Below are 26,605 nucleotides of genomic sequence, written 5' to 3' on the forward strand. Positions count from 1 at the left end.
ATGCTTTCACGAAAAAACTGCCAGACTGCAATACAGTGTGGATAAGACCAAATAGGACACTCCCATCTCTAACTGACAACAATCTAATAATGGCATGAACAGTGAGGCAAACAGGAAGTCATCTAAGATGAAATGAGTAAATGCTGCCATGCCCATTTGCTTTTGTAATATATTGTGAACCACAATCTGCACTCTAGTTGTTGCCCATCGTGTTTTTCTATACAGAGCTTCCGATGCGTTTACTGTCATAAAAACTGATATCGATAATGTGTATGTAGCTATGAAGACTGCTGCACTGCCAAGGTTGAAAAATCATGTGCACATATGAACAATAAATTTAGATTAAAATACCAAGAAAGGGTCTCTTAAATGTAACACTGACTTCTCAGCATCTCCCCTCCATCCCCCAGGCCTTCCAAAGCTGTTACTGTCATAAAAGCTGATATAAGGAATGTTTACTGTACAGACAGATTATGTAATCTTTTGGTTTAAACTACAGAAGGAGAAAGACTTTTAGGAAGACAGCAAAAGGAGAGAGAGCAAAAAGAAACTTACTTCATTTCTAACAAAAATAATGTGTTTGTTTTATTTTAGCCATGATGTAATTGGTGCAAGCAGACCCTTTGTACAGCTGTAAAATAAATCACTTGACCTGCTGTCAGGCCAAACAGACTGGCTCAGGCTTAGCTGTCCCACTCTCATCTCCCCATGCACTCCTGACACTGAGCCAGCCCCACTAATATCTGAAGAAGCAGGTGAGTTCTTCTATGAGTCTAACTACAGGAGACCGCTTGGAAAGTTGTTTTTTTTTTTTTTTTTGGTTTTTTTTGGACAAAAAGTCACTGTGATTTCAACTCACCATTAGTTTTCCATCCTCAACAGGTGCAGACTTCACTTTGAAAATTACTTGAAAAAGCAGAACTTTTTTTCTTTTTCTTTTAAAAATGATTTAAAATAAGCCTTTCTGTCCGATTATGATGCTTCACGCTTCTTCTGGCACAGATTCCTGTTGGAAAATCCTGAGAGAGAGAAAGAGACTGTGTCTGCCCCAGCGTGCCGGAGGGAGTACTGTACTGAAGTGGTTACGGGAATCTTCTCAAGTAGCTAATAAGGACAGAGATGCTAGAAATTATCATGGTGGGAATTACTGTGGGTATCAAGTAGGTCGATCAGTAAGACATAAATAATTAATGCGTGGTATATCTTTTTCTATTTTGTTATTTCTCTTGTTGCTTTCATTCCTAACAACATGGGCTTTTTTAGTGCTGTTGTTTGTTATTCGTGTGTTTAATGGATGCAGTGCCCTGTGATCTCTTTTCTAAGTGTATATCAAGAATCCTGGATTCTTGATTCTTGATGGACATTTGCATTATGTGTAATGTTTTTTGTTGAGTTTGTGTGCATGGAGCTTCTACTGATGAAGCTCCAGATGAAGCTCCATGCTTCATCAGTCAGAAAAAAATAATATTTAAATGATTACATATGCTGGGGAGTGATATTCTAAAGGTTTTAGACACTTTGCACCCAAATGCTCCAGGAAGACTGGAGAAAGGAAGACAAGCAACGTCTATGAAATATTGTTTTGTTTTGTTTGTTTGTTTTTAGGAGCCCTGGAAAATGCATAGATTTAAATACAATACTCTCATTTATTTTTCAGGTGTGATTTAATGTTATTTGCAGTCAAGATCTTTCAGAAACTGAACACACCATATATTTTCCAAGATACGCTTTACAGTGTTTATGTATTTATTTATTTTTAAGACTTAACAGACTGGAACTTTTAACTTTATTATATGCATGGATGGGGGATTGTTGGCTTCCACATTTACCCTCATGATGTCGCTGCAGACAAATAAAGCGTTTATTAAAAGGAAGTAAAAAAACAACTAGGCTTCTTGAGTCTTTTGACGGGCTACGCTTGTGGATTTTATTACGGGATGGTCGTGCTGGGTTGTTTTTTCACGTGTTCATGCCAAGTTGTAAGTTGAATGCGCTGCCGTTATATTCTGAAAGCCACATTAGTAATAGGGAGCAAATGAGAGAAACGCCCCGTTTTTGCGCTTCAGTGTTGCGATGCAGCGTCATGTACACAGAAAAGTTGGCAGAGTTGTGCAGTGTGTCAATAGACACACATATATGACTGCATGTGGTTCATAGGGAGGGACGGAGGAGGATAAACTACTCTAGGATGGTCCGCAGAAAAATGAACGACCGCACTGCAAAACGGGGTCATGGATCTCTTATCGAGACAGTAGGACTCCACAACTAAGGTTAACTTTTTTTTTTTTTTGGGAACACCGATGGAAGTTGGAAGCTGCTTAGAAAACCAGCTGCATTCATGGTAAGGCGTGATTAGTAATCAGTTTAAATCATAATGCCATTTTCTGTATACAAAGAAAGGAGGAAAACGACTGGATGCGAATGATAATTTGATGACCTCATGTGGGATTCGCCCATATTTCAGTATTTGCCCGATTGCATCACTTGAAAGCAGCAGGTTTGACAAACTGGTACAACGTTTAGTATGCTTGCTCCCACTAAAAATGAATTGTGCTTTTTGTTTGTGTTTGACTAGTCCGGGAGAGTTTGTCAAACCAATGAATTTAGTAATGGATGATCATGGATCCCAGTCTCATCCACGGAGCTCTGATTTGAGGTATGTAGAGCAGTCATTTGGATTGCCAGCTGTAATAACTTTTATCTGTCAGCCAACACAGAAATCATTAGGATCTAACGTGTTCCAGCAGAAGTGTTATGCCCATTAATCATGTTTTATTGTTTTTTTGTTTTTTTTTAACTGAACAATCTCCGTGGTGCTGATCTGCAAAAAAAAACTAATAATAATAATAAAAATAATGAATAAAGAAAACAGAAGTAGGAAAGACTGAAATAATGACATGGAATTGTGTATCAGTTTTCCCATTGTGGAGAAATATAATATCACAGTGATACCCTTCCACCTAACGCTAGCAAATGGGGTTCTGACAACAACTGGCTGCTCATGGCCAGCTGTTTTTTAACAACCAGTAAATTAATGCATCTGCATAAGAAACTTTCAGCTAACATTCCTATCACTCAGTACATCTTAGCAGAGTCAGTTGTTGTAGATGTTTCAACCTTTGAACTCTCTTCATTTCCTGCTCTCTGAGTTTTACTGAGAAATTGCCTTGACCATATGCAGAGGTCATGGGAACTATTTTGCAGGCAAAACCTTCTGCCCCCTGTCTCTGTGATGAGCCTGGAGGCATTTTTTTTTGTGGGGTTTTTTTTTTTTTTTTCCTGTGTGTGTGTGTGTGTTGGGGTTGAAACTGATATTCTGTAATGCAAACACTGATTTGTTACGTTTGAATTGCAGTTAAAAAATGCTGTGCATATATGACAGGATGGAATTTCCCATCAGCTTTTGGTTCATAGCCTTGGAGATGATGTCAGCTGCTTGTATTCCAGTGGTTGGAATCATTAAAAGGGTAGAGTGAGTTTCCAGAGCTTTTTTTTATAGCCGCTCCTCACTCTTTTGGCATTCAGAGGCGATCTGCCGAGATTTTCAGATTGAAATTAGAGGTGAGATGGAGAATTTGAGCATATGACAGTTTCCAATTCAGTCTTCCACGATAGCTATACAAAGTTTCCAGTCCTGCCCTGCATACTGTGATTTCCTCATTTGTTAAAATAGCATTCCGGCACATTATAGTTCACTGAAAAAAAGCAAAAAAAAAACACAGCTCTTTCAGTCTGACTTTTATTCATATTTCATAAGTATTGTGTCATCTGAGAGCACAGCCACACTCCCTGGCAACGGGGAGTAGCAGACTACCTAAATCTCTCTGTGGTTTGAGTATTATTTGGAAAAGTAAACCACACTCCTCCATAAGCTGCTGGGGTGTAGATGAAGACATGTGTTCCCTGTCTTATTTCTGGCTTATTAGAATTGGGGTGACTTAACCCACTGCTTCTTGCTTTTTGAAACGCAGTCATACATGAAGATTTATGTGTGACTGCACTGACCTCAAAACCTATGTGTCATTTGTTTTCAAGCAGAGATGTTGCTAGCACATACACATGTTATTTTGACAATAGGTAGTGTTTCTTTCCTCCTTCAGTTCTTAGTGTCTTCTTTTAGCATTTCAGTAACACAGTTTTGAAAACCATTTCTAACTGTAATCATCACTATTATGTCCAGTAAGAAGGCTTTTTAATTCCTACCTACTCCAGCAGTGGACTGCTTGGAGCTGGCCCCACTAATTGGACACACCTTAAACCATGATCTCACATGGCTGGCTTCCCTCGGGGGTAAAATGTGGAATTAGTTAAGGTATTGGGAATCGCCACAGCTGTTTCCCTGACGTGCAGGCAGTCATAGGGCACAGCTGCTCACACGAGTTACAGATGAAAACTATGACAAGACTGACAGATCAAACTGAGACCCTTGAAGAATGCAGGCATGTGGAATTTGAAACACAGTGACCAAAGTAAAGGTACAGAAAACACAGGGCCTCAAATAGGCTAGAGTCTTTCCCCTTTCTTTGTTGAAATTATACCTAGAGACAACACGTCTGTCGTCTTTTAGAAAAATCTATAATTTGGCCTACAGCATGGTGCCATCAGAAGTCCCACTCAGATTCTGTGTGCTCAAACGGCAAGACAAAGGGTGTGATTTAAAGATGTCCACCCACTAGATGCAATGAAGCAAGAGGAAAATGAGAAAACGACAAGCTGTTACGGGTAATGAGTTAGTGTGTGTTTGAATACTGGGTGTTTTATCTCATGGATGCTTTCAAACTGAAGAGGCTAAACCAGTCAAAATGGCTATCATCCAGAAAATGGGGAAGAATGGCTCGTCTTTGTTACCAGACTGAATCCAAGGCACTGACCGTAAATACCAGCAAAACTTCTTAATAAACAGACAAGAATATTAGTTCAAATTTTTTCTTCTTCTCTTTAAAAAAAAAAAAAAACCCAAATATTTTTCTAGTTTTAAAACGCTGAGGTTCACACCAACCTGTTTAAGTGAGTTTAGTGCACAGATCTTGCCTGCATGTAGCCCCTCTTTGTTTCTGTTATGCACTTTTCCAGGGCATAACAGTTGGATGCCTCCCACTCTCAGCCTGTGTAACATTCAGGGTGACCTCGCATGAATCAGGCCTTTGTGTGGCCTCAATAGAAACTTTTACATATCTCCAACAACATTCAGACATTTTATGTCACAAAGAACAATTTCCCTTCATTTGCATGACCTTCATTATCAGTGTTTGTGTTGTTTAGATGAGATATAGAAAAAGGCCAGCAAATCACAACAGGCGTGAGTTAAGTTTACTGCAGATCTGTTTAACAAGACATTCTCCCAGTGACAAGCTTAAACTGGCATCAGGACAATAAAAGGCAGGTGTAATATGAAGTTGTACACCATGATATATTTCTCTAGAGGGCACTATCACTGTGCATACAGTATGTTTGTCATGCATATGCGCGTTGAAGCACTACACAGTTCCTATGTTGAATTTTACTAGTTGTCAGACTGCTAATGAATTGATATTCTTGTGAGCCTTATCATCTGCTAACATACAGTGTAGCAACTTAATGAACCGCAGGGTGACACAAACAGGCACGTAAGCAGTTTCAGCGAGGGCATTCACACTGAAACTGAGCAGGAAGTTGAAATACTTTGGAGTGTGGATCCAGGCAGTGTGGCTGTTCCAGCTGTGGTGCTTTTTGTGGCATGGTTTTGTAAAAACTGCAGTTAGACATAGTGTATTACTCCATGCTGTAAAGAGTCTCAGTTAATGTGATCAGCAAAAAATCAAATGCATGCCGTGCTTTTGAAAGATCCCCCCCACTGAAAACAACGCTGCATTGTTTCAGAAAAGAGGACACCGTGTGATAGCTGAAATTATGACTCGAGGGGGATGTTTGCTCTCTCGCTAAGTAACTTTATTTAAAGTGTCCCTTTAAAAAACAAAAATAATAAATCTGTGTTTAGTGAAATCTACAGAGACTGAAGTAATAATTACTGGGCCTTATCTTTTCTGTGCAGTTTCCAGAGTGGGGCTATTATGTGTATCTTGAAAAGAATTCCTGGCAGCCCAGTCGACTTCTTTCATGTTCACCTTTCTGACAGATTTATTAAATTGAAATATATTCATTTAAACACAGACAGCCTGAAAAAAAAGCTCTGCGTTCTTTCTTTTATGGTTGGCACACATATTTTTCTTTACATAGCCGTGGCTTTGTTATGGTGCAATGTTTGGTGTGAAAATATTTGAGCTGCTTAGTGATAAAGTGAGGGTAATGTACCATAGCAGGTCCAGTTCACCGCTGGAATTATGTCGAGAAATCGCACTGAATGGACCCAGATGTCATTATCTAACTGACCCGCAAGCTTACTCTGGCTCTGCAGTAGCATTAGGCACAGGGTGAACATGCAAACTGCCTAAGGCAGATTGTGACAAGCGGATATTATACACTACAGCAAAATGCTAATAATGTCACAAGATCGGTCTTTAGATATTTTTAGAAGTTTGCAAATTTATGTTAATGACACTGGAGAATTTGAGTTAGATCAGGTGATATAAAAAAGCGCTGTGGGAACAAGTTTTTGTTTTGCTTGCAGTAATAAACGATACACATAGGAGGTGGCGAGTTCTCATAGGGTCCATGTGCTCTTTTTCCTCCTAATTTCTTTCCATCCCACGTTGCTTAGGAAGTAATGGCCTTTCCAGACCCTCCTTAAAAAGCTTGTGTTTACAGTGAGTGACCTCTTACCAAATTACCAGCTGCGGCTCTGGCCCTGTGTTTTGTCTTTCTTCGGGAACCGCCGTCTCTCCAGCTATGCGCCTCTATAACTTTTTTTGCGATAAAAAAAATTGTTATACAAGTGATAAAAATATATTTTGAGCAAGGAGGTAAGTGTAGGTGTGGTCTTTTGAATGGGTGAATGCAGTTGTCATGATTTCTCTGTGAAGGGGGAATAGGGGAGATGAAGCGGATGAAGATAAGGGATTCTGTTTAATGTGGGCTGAAAAATGGGGTGGTGCAGGAAGGTGAAGCTCAAAGTCACAAATTGCAGGTAACAGATGGGGGTTGGCTATATTAGGATTGCAGTGCGCAGGAATAAATCAGACCGTCTTTAACAAATTGGCTGAAAATCCAGCATGGGGGAGCTGCCACCCCACTAAGGAGGGATTTTTCCTTCACGGCGAGGACACTGAATGTGGTGGCTAGGTCACCTAGCCGCCATCTGCAGAGGTGGCCCACTGTGTTTGCCTTCTCTAGTAATGAAATATTTTAGTGGCAGTCAACAGACAGCTTGACTGTGGGGGAGCCCCAACATCTATTAGGCTGTCCTTGAGTGACTGGGAGACAAAACATAGAGTAAAGAAGGCAGAAATGAGGGTGGGAAATCTTGAAAATGGGACAAGTTTGTCATAATAGGTTAGGGTTTAAAGAGAATCACTTGTGTGACTGTATATGGGTTATGTAAGTGTAGGAGTATTGATGGATTGATGATGTAATTAGATTGAGATTCTCAGATGCAGCAACTAATCTTTTTGCTAACTCCCTAACTCTGTCCTTCCAGTCTGCTACATACCAACATCTCCATTCATCTTTTATCCTCCTTATCATTCGATGGTATTTGGTGGTGGTGTTTGTAGAGTGGATTGCACATTCTAAAGTGAAAGTGTAGACCTGCTGATAAAGCACTGGCAATAAGCACTCATTTCACAATAGAAAATCAAATGTATTCCGTACCAGACAGTGTACAGTTTCCTAAATAAAGCAAAAAAAATTAAAAATAAAGAGTTTCAAGTCGGTCACAGTGTTTGGAGCAAATTAACACAGGAAATCTCTATTTATTTTAGAATATTGTTAGTTCTAGTGTTGTATACTTAGTGTGTGTTCAGAGTTTTCTTCTTGAAGTGAGGAAAATTAGGTGAAACTTCAGAACTTAATGCTTCAACGCAATCCAAATCCCGGGCTTCTCGGTTTTATGAAGAGGAACTACATGCTGTTACAAAGTACATGTTATTTTCATACCTTTGATTATCAAGTAGCACTATCATTATTGTTTTGCGTAACTGTCAACTCGTCTAACATGGTTTGGGAGTGAGTCAGTTCTGCAGAAGTAAGGTGTGGTTTTGAAGAGTTGGCAATGTCTTAATGAAAAGTAAACACAGCAGCACCACCTGAGGAAGTTAGTGAGCAGGAAAATTTCCAGGATGGGTTTAAGCCCCAGTGAGAAGATAAAATAAATTAGCATGCAATCCCTTTGACTTCTCTCGTTTGTTTACTGCCATAATTGCATCATTGCCATCATGAGTAGATCATTCATGATTAAAACACATGACAATTCAGCATATTTACCAAGTGCACTGTGAGCACACATGCTGCAGCGTGTGCCAGTAGACTGTCCATTGGCTCCGCCCACGGATTCTGCCCAGGGAGGCAAAGCTGCTTACCTTTCTGCTCATGGCCACTGGGAGAGTGCTAAAACTCTCAGAGGCACAGCAAGAGGGCTGATAGGATTTGGGTACAGGAGGCAGATTTCTGATGTCACAGCTTTGGGCGTGGCTTTAAGGTGGGCCCTTTAAAGCTATACTGTTAGATTTTAGTCTGTCTGACTACTCATGGGAGACACACAGCAGAATGGAAGTTATTTGAGCGGGAACAACTTTAGGTGAAGAGGTAAGAGCCTGGAATGAACTGCTGGCACACTGAGAGGAAAAGCAGGTCTCTCACCTGCTCTTCTAATTTCTGCTTCTCATTGCTCCGTCTGTGTGATTATCTGTACACCGTAACACTGCTGCTACTTAAGTGTTCTTAGGGCGTTGGAGAGGACCCTGAAAGGCTTTTGTGTACTCACTGTTTTTGCATTCAGACTATTAGCAGTATGTGTGTTCTGACTTGAAGTTGAGGGTGTGTGGGACTTCCTGCATTGTGGCATGTTTGAGCCTGTACTTTTGACTGCTAGTAAGCTACTGCTGGTTGAGATCTGGGGTGTTTTGGTCATTGGAGCATTGAATTGTTGCTCTTGCTTCTTAAAATAATCAGGGTGTTGTCTGATAGTATGACCAAAGGGCTTCTATGAAAAAGAAGAAAAAAAAAAAAGAGAAACTGTTTGCTTCCTCGTGCATGAACCCATCATTCCCTAAGGGGCCATCCAGCTACCCAGCAGCTGCTAGTACAGCACAGTAGTCTTTTATTATTATTTTCATTATCATTATATGTTTTTGTGTTTGTGTTTTAGATTATTCTTGGTTTAGTTTCTTCAGAGTTAGTCCTATTTGATCCTTCTTCCATTTAACTGACTTTAGTAGAAAACAAATATACATATGCAATTACATTTTTTTTTTCCTGGTAAAAGTGTGGCCTAGCATGTATGTTATGTGGGGGATCTGGGTATCCTTTGGTTTGCTCCTGCTGATGGTCAGATTATGTTTTTCATGTTTGGCTGTTTATTGTAAAGCACAGCTAAGTGTCTATATACACGATCTTTCTTATCTGATGTCTGTCTTTTAAAAAATATTTTCCATATATGACATGCAGAACAATTTGTAGAAGCACTTGCATGACAGATTTAATTAAGATTTTATTCTATGCCTACATCTCTCTTTATTGTTTTCCCAAATCTGATCAAGGAGATATAAATTTATGCATCTTTCCTGTGATCTAGCACCAGATATCTTGTGTGAAACATGGCGAAAAGACCTCTAACCGTAACTTTTTATGTCTGTTATTGACATATAGAACTGGAAACCTTTGAGGGGTTTTGATGACTTTATCATGCTTGAAGACTGTATTGTACTGTAAGTCAGTAAAAAAGGAGTTTTGAGTGATTACCTTTTTGTATTATAATTGAAAGACTGCCAAATGGGAGTGATTTCTTCTAAGATGAGTGCGTGTCCATCCCTCGGGCAGGCACTGAATAATTTGATGAGTATGAGTGAATCATGTGCTATGACTCTCCAAATCCCCAGATAAAAACCTAGTTGAACAATAGGGAGATTTTCAACTTCTTCTTCACCAACACCGTCATCACAACACCAAATGACAGAATATCCTGTCAGTGGAGATCAAGAAACTCAGAGTCAAAGCCAAGGAAGAATTAGTTTGTGTTATTAGTGGCAGATGGTGGCCTACACCTCATTAAGATAGTTTGTGTTGTTATTTATTTTAATTTGCCACGTGTCTGTCTTTATCTGTTTTAATGTTGCACACATTCCAGTTTGCAAATTTGTTGCCATTATATCGAGAAAGAAGGCAAGGCATCATAGTGAATGTTCCAGTTCATTTGCTTTTGCTGTTAAAGTTTACAAGACTATCTTATGATAAAGTAGAAGACATGGCACAGCAGCAACAGGTTTCTATTATTTCCTGGTAGTCTGTGATCATGTCCATTAGGCTTGTTCTCAGATGCTAAATGGGCTTGTTTTTGAGTGCTGGACCTCCCAGAGAAACCTGTAAATGAAACAGCACAGTCAAGCTTCAACATGTCTCCGTCTCATTCAGCCACTCATCAACACAGGCTGGGATGGCACAAACCAACCAGCTTGTGTGTCTTGGGTTTGTCACCTACCTAATATGTGATGATAAAGATCACTGATGACACAGCTGTATAAACCGAGCTGACTCTGGAACCGATGCAAAGCTGTTGTGTATTTTTCCATAGGGGTTTATTAATTGCTTCTGTTTGGCGCATTCAGTCAAATATCACATGATGCATTTTTTCCACTGAACAAAGCATATGAGTAAAACTAGTTATCTTGCTATTGGGTTCATTTACAGGGTATCTAAAAAAGGTTTAGATTATCCTCCAAATGTTTTGCCAAATGAGTAACCCCAACTAATGGAATCAGCACTTTGTACACAGAGCAGAGAACAGCGTGAATGTCTGTCTAGAATTTCTATTGTCATTTGTAGGGATTTCCTGAGTTATACGTGGTGATCCGGGACCATCTTTGTAGCCTGCTTATTATTTTTCATCTAACACTGTTCATTACTGCTCTTCGTCCTGCAAAACTCAAAGTAAAGATGGCAATATTCATGCAAAAGGAGTGTGACAAATGCTTTTGCTCCAGGTGCTGCAGAAGCGACAGCTTGCCTCCACTGCGACGCATGTACCTGTCAGTTTAGAAACATGCAGAGGAACTGGTGTGCGTGGCAAATTTGTACAATTATCGGAGATTTACTCACAACAAAATCACAATTCTAATGTGACCAAACACACAAAGATGGGGAGGATAAGCGTGTTTAGAAAAATGGTGTCGACACAAAGCTTTGAAATCAGCAGACTACACCTCTGAACTTTGAACTGTATTGATTTGTCTGGTTAAAATCCAAACAGTCAGTGATTAAAACATTTGAAGACATTGTAGCTTTTAATTGACTCATTCTAATATAAGACTGATGCATTGTTGTTTTCTAATAGGAATTTTGGTCAAAGGTCAAACACTTAATTTAGTAAACCCTTCTTTTTCTTTTCTCAAAGTAGAAGAGGTCTAAAAGTGTAAAAAAGTAAATCTAATTTGGTTCTTACTTAAGATTTCTTTCTGTGCTCTGGTCTATGGATTTTAAAAGGCTGCATAGTCACTGGAACAGGTTTTTCCAGATTTTATTTGGTGAACATTATGACATCAATGTAATTCAGTGCAGTTAAATGTGTGTTGTGGAAATACAGGCAAAGTCAGGACAGCAAGAGAACTTCATGTCACAGCATCGCCAAACTCTTTCACTGTGTTGTTAAAAAGGCCCTTCGCCTACTTAGATGTTAACATTTTCAGATGTGTATTGTGAAAGCAAGTTAGACGATGGTATTCAAGTCTGGTTGAAGTGCAGATCACATATTTATTTCAAGACTCTAAAACACTGGTGGGCAACTCCAGTCCTCGAGGGCCGGTGTCCTGCAGGTTTTAGATATCACGCTTGGTCAGCACACCTGAATCACATGATTAGTTCATTACCAGTCCTCTGAAGAACTTCAGGAAATGTTGAGGAGGTCATTTAGCCATTTAAATCAGCTGTGTTGGTTCAAGGACACATCTAAAACCTGTAGTACACCGGCCCTCGAGGCCTGGAGTTGCCCACCCCTGCTCTAAAACTATATTTGAGAGGATTTACTGTTATGTTATTCTCTTAAGTACAAGTTTGGCCTTAATGTAAAGTCTATATGTGCACAACTTTCTAATGGACAAAGTTTTAATGAGTCTGATATAGGTACAAACTGTTACAGTAACTGAATCAGCTGAAGATTTAAGAGGCAAAGCGGTGGTGGAGATATCTAACAGGACATAAAATAGCTGTTTAGTGATGATGCACAAGGGAGCTTTTTTTTTTTTTTCCCTCATAATACACGCTGTACATTGACAGCAATGCTAAGACTAAATAACGACTTTGATTGGCATTATCTCAAGGTTATATTTTAATAATGTATTTGATGTCAATTACAAGTTTGAAACTGGTTAGCAATTCCAAGAGGTCAGAAAAGGACTTTGCACACAAACTAATGGATTACATTATGGATGTTGGTTTGAGTGAGGTTTGCAGTTGACCTTCTTGTTTTGTTCACTCAGAATTTATTTGTTCCTTTCAGTTTTAAAGGTAATACATCCTGTCAAGTGTATGCTTTTGGAACTATTAAACAATAATGCTGTAAATGCTGCGCAGTATTCACTAGTAAAGCATGCAATGTGTTGTCAGTTTTCAAAAGCACTCACTGTGATGGTAGGGTTTTTGCACATGGGAGAAGTTTGCCTTGAAGGCTTTCATGCCAGGCAGGCTCTCTGGGGGGTGATAAACATTGTTTAAAGGGTGTGTTTCAACCCAAATCATGATCTTTTCCTAAACCTAACACAACTGCAGCTGAAAACCAAGAATAATATAAAAGAAAAGGAATCTTCCTGCCTGGAAGGCTTGAAGGCAAGCAAATCCTATCAGCCATGTTGTCAGTAACCATCACTTTCTGATTTCTTTTTACAGTGCATTGTGGCAATTTTGATAACTGGAGAATTTGAGCAACACTACATAGCAGGCATACGCAGGATTCTGTAAACTTTGAATATTTTCAGTCATCAGTCCTGGAGGTCTTGGTATCTACTATATTAAAAATTAGTTTTCTTAGCCCCTGGCTGCAGATGCATTTTTCCAGCTTCCCAGTCTTAGAACAGTAGGCTCATAATCATAGTCATGTAGCATATGTTTGCAGCGCTGTTTACTAGCATGTTTCATTTTCAATGTATTCTTTTTAAAATTTCATTCTAAAGATTCTGCACTTCATAATATACAACTTAGTATAAGTAAAGTCCTATATGTTACTTTATGATTTATAGTGTCTGAAGAGTATCATTACTCTTGTATTTTTTTTTTTTTTTTTTTTTTTTTTTTTTAAATAAATGTGTGTGTTTGTGGTGTATATAAATGTCATAGTGTTTAAGGACATCCACCCCCAGAGCGATACTAATAGTCCTTTGGTAGACTCGGCTGAGTGGAGCAAGTGACCTTGCATTGCTTGGATTCCTTTGTTTGAATAAGACGTGCCCCCACGTAAGACTTTGCAGGCTGTAATTCACAGCGCTTGGTCTGCAGAACTTTGTGTTAATCTACGCTTACGCCAACTAAATAAAAAAAATGACACCTGGAAGTTTCTAAAGTTAGCGAATCTTGACTGACTCACTGATTAGATGTGCCGTTTATTCGACTTTCTTATGACAGCATCCGCTGTTTGTTTGGTTTTTTTTTCTCTTCAGACAAAAGGCAATACAAAACAAAATGTGTAACAGTTAATCTTTAAACCTTATAATGACAAATCAAAACATTTTAATTTATAGTCAAAAGCTTTGTGGAAACGGTGTCATTATTTGAAATTCTACTTGTCACAGATGTTTTAAATATGTCTAACAGATGGCCAGCTGACAGAAAGTCTTTGAATAAAAGGTGTGTGTGGGTGTGTGCATGTGTGGCAGCCAGATCAGCCTGTAAAGCTCAGATAACTGCTACTGCTCTCTACCACACTTTATTTACATAGTTTTCAGGAATGTTGAGCCTTGACAAACACTCAAATTGTGTTTGTCATATTTGCACACATTGGAGAGAAATTTTCTAACTGTACCAAGTGCTGTACACTAATGCACAGTCTTGTACACACGGAACAGCACTTCACTATAAAACTACATTTTCCCTTGCACGGTTTCTGTGACTGAAATTGAGCTCTGTAGCTTGGATCTTTTTATCAGTCTCTCACATGTCTGTCCATTCAGAGCCATTTCTTCAGGCTCAATGAGTAAATCTGTTCACTTGGTTGTCTTGTGACTTGTTTGCAAAGTGAACTTGATCTCTTTCATGTATTACCCTCATTGCTTAGTGAAAACCTGAGGAAGAAAGATTTCTTTCATTCTGTCTAGTGCATTTTGATTTTCAATCAGAATATTGTCTGAAGTCCCAGAAACCATTTAATGACATTTCTTATAATGCACACACAAGTAGGGAAAGCAACCCCAGTAAACTCTAAAATGTTCATTTGTCTGGCTTTGTCAGAGCAGAAGCCAGACTTTTTATGAATAATGAAGCCATCCTGAAAATAATTTACTGTTTCTTGTCCAACTTCAGGGTGTCGACCAAAAGCAAAGCACCATCCCCGCCTGGATTAAAGAGGCTGGAGTCCCCAGGTTTCTCCCAGCGGTACCCAGGAAACCCTTATTTAAAGATGGACCAGAAGGAGAACCTTATTGATAAAGAACTCTCTCTGACCGTGGTTCTGCCTGGTGGAGTGGAAACAACGGCCATAGTTCATGGAAGGTACAGATCACTTTATCTATATCTGTATATACTTAGTGTGCGTGTAAAGGATGATTTTTGTTATTTGCTTCCACGTGGTGTGTGTTAATACTCAAAACATTAAGCACTAAATCGTGACACTGATGTAAACTAAGTCAGTGCATGAAGTCTATGAGTCAAACAGGTGGGATAGCTGCAGGTTGTGGTTTTAGACGGCATGTTTGTGTCTCTTTATTTTTATTCAGACATCAGTCTGGATTAACTCAATATACTGGAGTGTTGTTTTTTTGCATACTGCGTGGTTTACTAATGCCTGTAGGCAATTATGTGAGAAATTCGTAAAAAAGATTCAATTAAAATTGCGAAATGATGTGCCGTATGCGTGCTGAGCTAATAAAATGAGATGAGATTTTGTGCAGATACATGGAACAAGATGACATCATCTAATTAGAAACAAACGGCAGCATTGCAAGCTGTAACTTGCAAATTTCTAGAACCCAATAAAAAACTGACTCAATAGGTATTGCCTTGAGATCCAAACCCATGAAGTCAAAAGAGTGCAAATGCCTACCAAATAGAAATCAAAGGAATACATATTACAGAGAGTGAAATGCACTCTCTGGTGAGGCTGTAGCTCAGGAAGTATGTGAGGTTTTCTAAACTGAAGGCTGGTGGTTTGATCCCAGGCACCTTCAGTTTATAAAGTGTCCTTGTGCAAGAGACTGACCCTTAAATAGCTCAGTGTGTGTGTGTGTGTGTGTGTGTGTGTGTGTGCGCGCGCGTGTGTGATGGTTAAATGTGACATAAAATATTACACTGTACAATGTGGTTTTTTTGTATGTTTTGAATCGGTTAATAGAAGTACTACATTACAAAAGTACTCAGTCAGAGTAGAAAAGCAATATACAAATCCACTTACCAAAAAAAGGCTATTTTGTAAAATGATTAAATGATGATATTTTTAAGGTTTTTACATCCTTCAGTGAGTGTTAACCCTTTCCTAAAAATTGGAAATTCAAATCGTCATTGACTATTTTAAAAAGTGAGCTCTGTGACTGAAAGTTTGGTTGCGAGAAAGAAACACAATCTTCATGTAAATATAAAGGATCTGGTTTTGTCCAGTTAAATTAAGATGCAGTGTTTCCTCATTAATTTTTTGCTTTAATGTAATATTTTTTCCCTCAAAAGCGTAGTTTTGTGGTCCTGGATGAGTTGGTATTGAATAGCACCATGCAGCATTTAAATACACCTAAATTCAGACTCTTAAGTCTGACTTGCATGATTGTAATCACATGTGTGTCAAACTTTTAGTCAAGCGTTTACTTAAGCTATCACTATCTTTCTCACAATGCACACAGTTTATAAATATTCTTTCAGAGTTATCTTTTGCACTTCGCACTGTGTGTTGAGAAATGACCGAAACTAATCCAGTGTGATCAGATTAAATTGACCTTTTTTTCCTGTGTCTAAGCCTCTTTAGAGTTGCTACACAACAGAGGTTATTTTCAAGGTACATTGTTACATTGTGACAATATTGACAGTGTCAGTAAAGCTACAATGTTGCATGGCTGTTGCTGACTTAAATCCCTGTATTTCTCCATTGCACTGTTTCTTGCAGCTTTTTAATCAGTTCTGTCACTGCGTGACATAAGTTTTGTTGTTTGTTTGTTTATTTTTTTACATGGATGATTTGAATCTGCCGTGGTAAACAGATTATTAGATGATCATCTTCAAATTTTAGTAACCTTTTCAATAAGGGATTTAAATGTTTTTTCTGATATTTTTTTTTTAAAGCAATTTAAAGGACTTACAGTGAAAAAAAATTGATTTAAAAATAGTTTTCATTACTTTTTTTTTGAGACTTTATGTCACATTTTTTCAAATGAACTTTCATTTGCTTCTTTATGATATGTCTCCTTTTCCTTATGTTGAACTAATCATACATATTTATTTCTGTGTATCTTTCAGCGAACCCCTAATGGATCTTCTGGTGACACTCTGTGCAAAGTATCGCTTGAACCCCTCAAGTCACACTTTAGAGCTGATTACTTCCAACAAGAACAACATCAAGCTCAAACCCAGTGCTCTCATAGGAACTTTAGATGCAGAGAAGATCATACTTAAACCTAAAGGGGAGGATAAAAATAAGAAGACAGGTCCTCAGATGCCCGAGGTACATGAATACATTGAACGTTATAGTCTCACACACAGTAAACACCACAACAGATTATCAACCTGTCTCCTTCTGTGTTCTCCAGGCAACTGTTCGGATGGTGATAAACTACAAAAAGACCCAGAAAACTATATTGCGAGTAAATCCTCGAGTCCCCCTTGCTGAACTATTACCAGCAATCTGTGAGAAATGCGAATTTGACGTAGAGACAACAATCCTGTTGAAAGATGTCCAATCAAGGACCCCTTTAAACTTGTCCAATTCTCTTAATGATTATGCAATACGGGAGGTTTATGCAAGAGACACACAAGGTGAGTGCTACTATAGTAAAAGGCCAAACTCACTGGTTTTGCATATTGGCTATCCCATGTGTTTCTTGCTCTACCTTTCCAGCTTGCTTGTTGTGTGTCATTGTTGTGTGTTTCACGTTCTGCACTAAACCTCATGCTTTTTGACTCGACAGCACAACCTGCTACGCCTGTGTGTCCAGACTCACCGAGTTATGCAGGTATTTCAGTTTCACCACACGATCGCCACCAACAGAGTCATCACATGTCTCTCTGTTTTTATAACAGCATGTTTTTTGGGGGTTGTTCTTTGTTTCTCAGGAACAGTCACACCGGGCAAAGATAAAACTCAAAAAGAAAAGGAAAATAAAGGCCTCTTTGGCGTGTTCAGAAAAAGCAAGAAAAAATCTGACCAGGTAAATGTGACTTAGAAAAAGTATCTTAATTTTACTAATTGGGATGTTGCTGTATCACAAAGTACATTGAAATCTTTAGAGGGAGGTTTGTTTACTTTGGTTTGCTATTAGTTAATGTTCACTGTGTTGTTTGGAAACAGGTTTCTTATCATGTTCTGATTGGATGTTTGTTCTTTAAAGCCAACGACAGCCAGTGCCCCAGCTTCTCCTGTTCTCGTGAGCAAGCCTCGACCACTCAGTATGGCTTTGCCCAGCTCCAACTCGTCTCCGCTCGGCTCTCCGACAATCTCGACTGATGCGCCAAAGAAGAGGCGTGCACCCCAGCCTCCGATCCTCGTATCTCAGAGCTGCACCTCTGACCCTAGGACTCGCCAGAGGCTCTACTCTGAACCGAATGTTCGACTGCACGGCGATCAGGTGAGGCCACTGTTAACATGGTGTGTCTGATATCTGAGCAAACCTCTGACAAAATTCGAAACTGACAAGATAAAAGGCGACGTCTTTTATTTTTGAGCGCTGATTAAAATAAAAATGTTTTTTATGTAGGTGTGTGGCCTGAGTCATGGGTCGTCAGCAGAGTCTTCACTGAAGAGAACCAAACGCAAGGCGCCGCCTCCTCCTGCATCTCCAAGTGCAGTTGCTCAAGAACCTGTTTTTCCAGATGAAAATGTGCAAGGTTTGGTCTTTTATTTACATTACATTGAGTGATAATGAAAAATAAATAAAAGTGACTTTGTAGTGTAGATTTGGATTAAATGTGTGACATTTTGGCATGTGTGCGAAGGGCTCAACAGTGAATTTTGCTAAAGCTTGTTTTTTGTTCATTTGGTTTGTGTGCCTCCTAGTGGTGTTAATTGCAAAGTGCTTCATTTTACATCCCGAGAACCTCTGTATACACTGCTCAGAGCATGCACAATTACACACTAAAAGTGGCTCTTTTGGCATGTCTTATTTTTCATTTGTGAACAAGAGTTTGTGCCAGTATGGTGTTGCTTGCACAATCTCTGCCCTTCTACTGTGGTTTAGTGTTTTTGCTCTTGAGCTTATTCTCCCTGTTTTCCTGACTATATTTAGTATTTTGTCCTCAAACACCTGTAAATTCCTTTTTGAAAATATCAAAGCATGTATATTTTGAAAATACACAAGGAAGCTTTTTTCTTATTTTCCAAATCTCTGCAGGTTTTGAATTCTTTAACATTTTTTCTCTTGGTTGAGAAATACTTTCCTGCGATTGTGTAGACACAGTGAACCTTTGCTGTATTTGTCCTGTGAGGGGAAACTCCGCCCGTCCTGTATATAGATCAATTTAAAGCAAAACCTAAAAATATTGTTATTTGACGTTGAGGGAAAAAAAGGTTGGCTTATATTCTTCAGTTAAAGACAGAACGAAGATCACAGCTTGTTTTCTAGCTTCCATATTTTGGTGATATCTAGTGGTGTGCTTTTATTAAAGTAAGTTTTGTGATTCTTTTTGTTTTCTTTACTTTTACTTTGACGTTAAAAAGTCTCAGAACTCCTTTTTTTATTATTATCCAAAATCCCTTCACTCGTCACTTATCCCCCAGTCATAACTCACAGCTACAGAATGCACAGTCACTGCTTTCTCCTTCTAAACATTTTATCATTTCATCCACTGGTTGCTCTTGATCTTTCCCAGCGCTAACTTCACAGAGAGAGGTCGTCTGCTCCGTAGCTTAGTGTGGCTCAGTGGCTGCTGAGATCAGAGGGTGAGAACAGTAAGCTTTGTTTAAATGGCCTTGAAATTCCTTTAGCTCAGCGCCCCTGTGCGAGTGCTTCCCGTAGCGCTAAATTAAGAACTGGAGAAGGGAGAATGAAGTGTAAAGGATCGTTCAGTGGAGTTTATTTATCAGAACCATTTAAATTAGAAACTTGGCACCTTCCTTGTGGCAGATTTAGTTTATAATAGCATTAGTTGTATTAAAAATTGTGTGTAATTTACAGCCAACACATCCCTTTGGCCAAATATTGTTTTATAAATATATGATGTTGGATACGCTACTAGAGTCCTTTCTGTATTAGAATAGGCCTTTGACTGACCTTGCTTTTTATTTTATCATGCTTTCCAGCAGGTGATGCTGCTCACAGACTGGAAGAAATAAGGGAGCAAGAGGAGATGACTGCATCTGTAATGTCTGCAACTGCTAGTAAAATGCAAGGAGTAGACGACAGCCTCAACACGTCATCTGATGTTTCGCCACATTCCCCGTCCCCAGATGTTGAGATACAGAGCATGATGTCAGTGGAAGATCAGTCCCCTGATCTGTCTTCAGATGGCAAGTACGAAATTAACTCTAGTAATGAAACTCAAGTCTGACATGTTTGCATTAGCAATACCTTTAATTCTTTGTTTTATTTTCCCAGTCAACAGCAGAGCACAGTGAATGATTCTGTAACTCAGACTGTGAGGAAAACTGATGGCGCAGACTCATCTGAACTGGCAGATACTAGTGGGTTTGCACTGCAATATTGTTTTCTACTTTTTTTTTCTTCTACATTTTGCCTTAATTAAGCAAGTCTGCTCTTAAAGAAGGTCAAAATGCCTGTTTCACATGAAAAATTCTCCCTTTTCTACAGATTGTGTCCCACTTCAAGTTGAAAATTCCATCTGTCAGGAGTCTGCAACTCACAGTGTTGAAACCGAATGCAGTACTACAACTAGCAGCCTCCCACCGCCTGTAATGCTGGATGCGGAGACACAGGCCTCTGTTCAAGCAAACGCTGAAAGCCTCAGGGAGAATTCGGTGGCCACCAGCACATCATGCTCCACTGGAGAAGATGCTCAAGTGCAATCAAATTTCACACAGCTCCCCGTGCCCCCGCCAAACAACGCGGACGAAGATTCCTCACCAGCAATTGCCCCCGTCTGTGAATCACCCGGGAAAAAAGATATGGCCACTTTGACGGAGGATCTGGGACCTCCTGAGCTTGAGCAAGCATTACCCCCCACCTCGGAGACCTCATTACGCCAAGATTCAACACCAAGTGCCCCTGTCACAGCAAAAGTGCCACCTATGTATGCCACAGACTCTGAGCCAAAGCCTAAGCCTTCCAACGAACTTACAAGGGACTACATCCCCAAGGTGGGGATGACGACGTATACTATTGTGCCTCCGAAATCTCAGGAGAAACTGAGATATTTTGAAGTTGCATTGACACTGGAGACGCCTACTGAAGCCTCACAACAGGTACTCAATACTGATTCTGCTCATTCAGATGAGAGCACAAGACAGATGGAACAGGAAGTCTCAAAGGAAAAAAGTGAGCTGCATTCTACTTTACACAGGGAAGATGGACTGCCTAACACTGCTACTAATCAACACACTGTTAATGGAGGTATACCTGAATCTACTCAGTTGTCATCACCGACAAGTTTATGTAACACAGACAAGGTGTCATCCTCAGTTGGGGCATCTCCAGCTGGGTCCCCAGCAGAGGTCAAGGAAATGAAAATTCCACCTGCAACGAAACCTAAGCCTGCCTCTTTCCGCTTGTCACAGCACAAAAAAACACCTGGGTATTATGTAACTTCAGCAGCAGAGAAGAGTCTTGGCGCCAACTCTAGCTCTGGCCTGAGGGAAGTTCAAGGAAGTGCAGAAAGAGCAAACTTACCACCCCCTCCTCTTCCTCCTCCTGCGCAGTGTGACGAGGAGACAACAGGGGCCGCTAATATTCAGCTGACCCCTAAACAGGTCAACAGGAATGTGCCCCTCATGAGAATGACAAGGCAAAGTAGTCTGCCAGCTAGAGAGCCAAGCACTGGGCTAAGCTTGGAAAAATTTCGAAGCTTTGCAGCACCCAGGCCTTATTCTCCTGCCACCCCGTCCCGCTTTGCTCAGGCAGTGTCCTCGGCTGTGAAAAGGAGTCATTCTGTTACCTATCGGCCAAAGCCACCTCTCTCACCCGTGTTACCACCTGTCTCTCCAACTCCAAGTCTCTCATCTGTCACAGAGTCAAAGCAGTTATCTAAACTCAAGGTTAGTGTTCATAGTGCTTCACACTGACATTAAAATATGTAAGTAAAAAGTTAAAGTAAAATAAATTTATCATCTACTTACGTGACTACAGTTATTATTTGTAGCTTGTTTATACTACATATAGCCTCCTTTATGATGGTTAACACATCCACTTGGTTTTCCATTAAGAGGTTTACAGATGTAGACAAGAGTGTCAAGACATTCGTCTTATAACAATATTGTTTTCCAAATGCTGTTGGGCTTTTTGGTTTGGTATTGTGCAAGGCTGTTACGCTTTGGCCCGTGGGGAGTCTCAGAAATATTATAACCTCTGATGAATAATGGAATACTGTTATATAGTTCATGTGACCCATTTTTAAAACTCAATTTTGGTTTTAATATAGATTACCTGCTATATTCCCAAAGCCTTTAAAGGCAAAGCATAGGGATTTGCGTGTTTTTACCTGACTGAATGTTTATCTTGTCCTGTTGAAATTAAAGATCAGTAAGGTTGTGGTGTAGCATTTTGTATGTTAATAGTTAATTTCAGGAAATGATAAGAGAAGCTGTGAGCGAGACGAGGATGAGTGAGTGGCGCAATCCACTGGCAATGAATAACTAAACAATTCAAGCCACTTTACGGTTTCTTAATTATTTGTGCGGGATGTTGTGGACATGATGAGACTGCATGTTTCATAACCGCATGCTGTCTGAGTTTTGATCAGTGTGATTTGTAACTGTGGCCTAAGACAACAATTTTCTAATAACTGAGCAACAAATATAGAATTTGGTTTGTTTGTCACTCCCAGTACATTAAAAGCACACATAATCAGTTAATACTAACCAGTATGTAACTAACAAATTTATTTTTCTGCCTTTCATAAAAATAGGAAAACATCCTAGAAATCTGTCAAAAACTTTCAAGTTTAGTTTAAAATTGAAAAAAAAAAAAAAAGATTTATTAGGCAAATAACAAAGTAAATAAATTTAATACATTTATTTGTTTTTTTGCATGCCACATGATAGAAATGTTTGGATATATTGCTGGTAATTCACAAATCAGATTATGCATCCTGAACAGAGTTAAGTTGTGAATTCCTTTTTAATCTTTAACTTTTCTCAATAGGCAGTAAATAAAAAGGACTATTGTGCGTAGATGAAAAATCAAGGTTAATTCTAATTAACTCAGTGAAGCATGTAACAATTTCAAACCCTCAGGAAATAGTCCACATTTTAATGGTGCAGTGTTGTGTGCTTTCTTTTTTCAACGATGTATATAGCTATACTTAAAAGACATAATGGCTGGTATGACTTTTTTTGTATTATACTGTGTAGGGATGATCCTTTTCCCCTCTCTACAACAAATCCCACTTGTAGCCCACATCTTAAGGAAATACCTTAAAAGATATTGCAGTCTTTTACCTCTTTTATATTGTCTGAAATAGCAGTGAAATCCAGTGATTGCAGTTTGTTTCTTTTCTGTGCATTACAGGACTGTGAACATAGCGAGGTGGATAGCAATGGCTCTACTTTACAGAGCGAAGAGGGTGAACCGCCATCTAATAGTGACAATGTTCAAACGGGAGAGTCCGGTCCATAGCAGTGCCTTAATTCTTCTGACTGCATATCATTTACAGTAAGCAGAAACCAACACTTGACAATAGAAGTTCTTGAATGTTTCCACAACACTTGAATGAAACATATTTTTCTCTTTCAGGAGAAACTTGTCCTGCCTGCTTTGACTTCTCTGGAGCCCTTTATCCCAGGACAAAGAAGAAGAAAGCCCCCCCCCCCCTTTTTTTTTTTTCTTTAGTAGTTTCCAACAGCATACATAAAATCATATATTTTGTTAATTAACAATTGCTAAATTTTGGTTTATTTTCTCACATCATTAAGCGATATAACCCCGGCTGCACATTTTAATGATTCTATTTTTATTTTGTTTTCACTCGAGTGCTCAGAGATGATAAATAAGAACAATTCGATAAATTATTAGTGATTTCCTGAGTTGTAATATTATTGGGTGTATTAAGAAAATGTATTATCTAAATAATACTGGATGTTTAGACCAGACCTGTCTATATTTAAGTATTACAGAGTTTTGTTTAATCTATATGCAGAAAGACACTGATGTGTACAGTACACTTATTGTCATTGGCAAGCAGTGTTATGAATAAAGCTTTTATCAAGCCGGTTGCCTTTATTATTATAATCATTGCTTTGATTTCTGCACACATGATGCAGAGCAAAATTGGATCCGACTGAAAACAGTCACTCGCTCACAACAGGTAAAACCGGATCCCACTTCATGACTTAAAGCAGCTTGTACTTTACCTGTAGCTTCTCTTACATGTGAGTCCAGTGAGTTTCATTCCTTGCTGGGATACTGGGACCTGCTTGAATGCTTGCATTATCAGCCCCATTTAAGGAGGTATAAAGGTAACCCTTCTAAACTTATGTCTCTTCATACTAGTGTACAGGGCGCAGGAAAAGCAGAAAGAATCACCCTGCTCCATAAGTTTGAAGTGTTGCTTTGTGGACAAAGCAATTATACTTATTTACTTAAAAGAAGAAGATCTTCAGAATTAACAAATACGATTTCTTTAGAAATTAAACCTTGGACTATGTGGCTAATGATTTTCTCCAGCGCTATCAGAGCAAATATTTAAGAAAAAAGCATTTTACTACTAGAATCCATGTGAACATATGCCTAACGGCCACTTTGTTAGGCACACCTGTTCAGCGTAATACAAATATCTCAATGACTTCCAAAGTGTGGGCTGGGGCCCCCTGGTGGGCAGCAGTAATAGCAGAAACTCCGTTTGAAATTACTCCTAAGTATGTACAGTTAAGTGTTTATTGAAACATGTTTATTAATATAAAAAGCAAATTAAAACTTGTAATAGGGGTGGATTTTTTTTTTTTTTTGTGGTATTGCTCACCACTTTGAGCTAAATTCACTGCTATTGTATTGATTTTTTTTGTGTCCCAGTGGTAGGTGGGTCACATGTTGGTTTTAACTCTTTACATATGACTTGGTAGCATTAGCAATTTATAGCTAACGGACTGTGTCATTTGTTTTTTAAATTATATTATTAAGGAAAAAATATTTTAATCATAGTAAAAATTAAAATTAGGATTTTCTGTATTTTAAGTAGGCTGCAGCACTCTCAAATGTAGGAGTGGCTGAAGAATCAGCCTATCATATGGCAACAGCTTCCAAGATTTGGGTGTATAGACATGGTTAAGATGACCTGGTGCAGTTCAAACTGAGCAAACTTCAAACTGGGGTTGCTGCTACTAGGCGTTTAGTGATAGCTAGAAGAAGAAAAAATATCCAGTGAGCAGCATTTTCTGGGAGAAAACACCCTGTTGATACGAGATGACAGAGGAGAATGGCCAGACTGCATTGAGCTGATAGGAAGGCAACAGTAACTCAAAGAGCCACTGGCTGCAACCACAGTATGCAGAAGAGAATCTCTGAATGTGCACAACACATGAACTGTGAAGCCGATGGGCTACAGCACCTGGACAAGACCACAAATTCAGTTGGTGCCACTCCTTTCAGCTAAAGGGAATGGCACCAACTTTAATTCACACAAGCTCACCAACAGAAGAAGAATCTGTTGGGCATCACTTTATGACCACAGTGAGGCCGGGGTGGGGGGCGGGTTCATATAAAGTTCATTTATGTTATATGTTTTCATAAAGTTGCCACTTGTAATAAATTGGTATACAAACATTCAGATAAGTGCAGTCGATTAATGGGTATCTACAGGACACCATGGTGATAGCCTACTGGCATAATATAAAAAACAAGCATGTATAGTGGGTTATTGTAACGGATGCTGAGGTAGATCGTAAGATTGGAGCCAGACAGGTAAAACAATCAGTCTAGTAAAAACTTTCCCCTTGGTCCCTTATCATTTTGAGGTGGAGCATTATACTATATTCTACATTTTCTGTATTTCTTCCTTTAAAAAAACAAAACTAGGTTCTGACATTATTAAGTAAGCCTTGGGTGGTGAGTTATTGCTTTCCCCATGCTGCCTGTTAGTAAGTTCCTTCAGTAGCCTGTCCTCCCTTGGTCAAACTCTGTTACACATTACCTTTGAGAATGATGTTATCATCCCCACCATCCCCCACACAGAGCCAGTCTCTGAATGACACTTCCAACCACACAGCCATTCTGTTGGGCTGGCTACTCTTTACAACCACAGGCATTCCGCAGTGTACTATGTTATGCAATCTTTGTGCAAAGTCCATAACAAAAGAGCAGTTCATTTTATAGTAGTCATAACTAGAGATGGACCGATCCGATATCACATATCGGTATCGGTCCGATACTGACCTAAATTACTGGATCAGATATTGGAGATAAATAAAAAATGTAATCCGATCCATTAAATATCATGAAAGCACCTCACAAAACTTGCGACATGGCGTAACTCAGCACGTTGGAGCAGTATGCGTCGCGTGATAGAGCGGCCGTGGCGTGCGAGACTTGTCTGAACTTATACAAAATGCAGCAAGATATTAAAAAAACAGTTTTATTGATTAAAAACACACTATATCGGATTCATATCAGTATCGGCAGATATCCAAATATATGATATCGGTATCGGACATAAAAAAGTGGTATCGTGCCATCTCTAGTCATAACCCACCTGTACTCAATACCAACCTCTTTTTGTGAGAGTCTGCTTTGTGTGGTAATTTATTGCTTTCCAGTGTGCATATAAACATTATCAAAGGCAAGCAATAAAAAGAAAAAAACAAAAAACAGGTGGCAGAGCAAATTTTAATGATTGATAATACTTGACTGCATCAGAGCGAGGATGATTGTTTCGGGAGTCATTGTGTTAAAAATATCTTTATGTGGTGGATCATGTTTGGGTAGGAGGGATCGTTTTGCCCCACTGGGCCAGCCCTGTGGGCAGCAGATGAGACTTGTGTGTATGTATGTGTGTGCTCTGCTGAGCTGTGAGCAGA

The 26,605-nt window shown here is 39.2% G+C and overlaps 1 protein-coding gene across 4 annotated transcripts; it reads left to right on the forward strand.

Annotated features, from left to right (window-relative positions):
* Window positions 1-1,902: 1,902 nt before the first annotated feature.
* cobll1b (cordon-bleu WH2 repeat protein-like 1b) lies at window positions 1,903-23,805 on the forward strand. Of its 4 annotated transcripts, XM_086265724.1 has the most exons (14): window positions 1,903-2,341; window positions 2,576-2,656; window positions 14,596-14,784; window positions 16,732-16,936; window positions 17,022-17,247; window positions 17,400-17,444; window positions 17,545-17,639; window positions 17,820-18,056; window positions 18,186-18,315; window positions 19,727-19,937; window positions 20,022-20,107; window positions 20,235-21,634; window positions 23,106-23,249; window positions 23,331-23,805. In XM_086265724.1, the coding sequence occupies exons 1-13, from the start codon at window positions 2,301-2,303 to the stop codon at window positions 23,211-23,213; spliced, it is 3,054 nt and encodes a 1,017-aa protein (XP_086121850.1). In that variant the 5' UTR covers window positions 1,903-2,300; the 3' UTR covers window positions 23,214-23,249; window positions 23,331-23,805. The 4 variants fall into 4 exon arrangements, with proteins under 4 accessions (XP_086121850.1, XP_086121848.1, XP_086121849.1 ...); XM_086265722.1 differs by lacking the exon at window positions 1,903-2,341 and having other exon boundaries at window positions 2,418-2,656; XM_086265723.1 differs by lacking the exon at window positions 1,903-2,341 and having other exon boundaries at window positions 2,418-2,656; window positions 19,730-19,937.
* The last annotated feature ends 2,800 nt before the right edge of the window (window positions 23,806-26,605 follow it).

Source organism: Aulonocara sp. 'chitande type north' Nkhata Bay, linkage group LG16, assembly GCF_057382095.1.
Source record: "Aulonocara sp. 'chitande type north' Nkhata Bay isolate Kocher_YH1m ecotype deep benthic linkage group LG16, A_spYH_male_GT1.1, whole genome shotgun sequence".
Lineage (NCBI taxonomy): Eukaryota > Metazoa > Chordata > Actinopteri > Cichliformes > Cichlidae > Aulonocara > Aulonocara sp. 'chitande type north' Nkhata Bay.

Bases quoted from the DNA above. Each gene is read 5' to 3' on its own strand.
- cobll1b (XM_086265722.1), top strand. From the start codon at position 2,433: ATGACCTCATGTGGGATTCGCCCATATTTCAGTATTTGCCCGATTGCA. The intron at 17,248-17,399 runs GTGAGTGCTACT...TTGACTCGACAG, and splicing joins TTATGCAAGAGACACACAAG to CACAACCTGCTACGCCTGTG. The intron at 18,316-19,726 runs GTTTGGTCTTTT...CATGCTTTCCAG, and splicing joins TCCAGATGAAAATGTGCAAG to CAGGTGATGCTGCTCACAGA.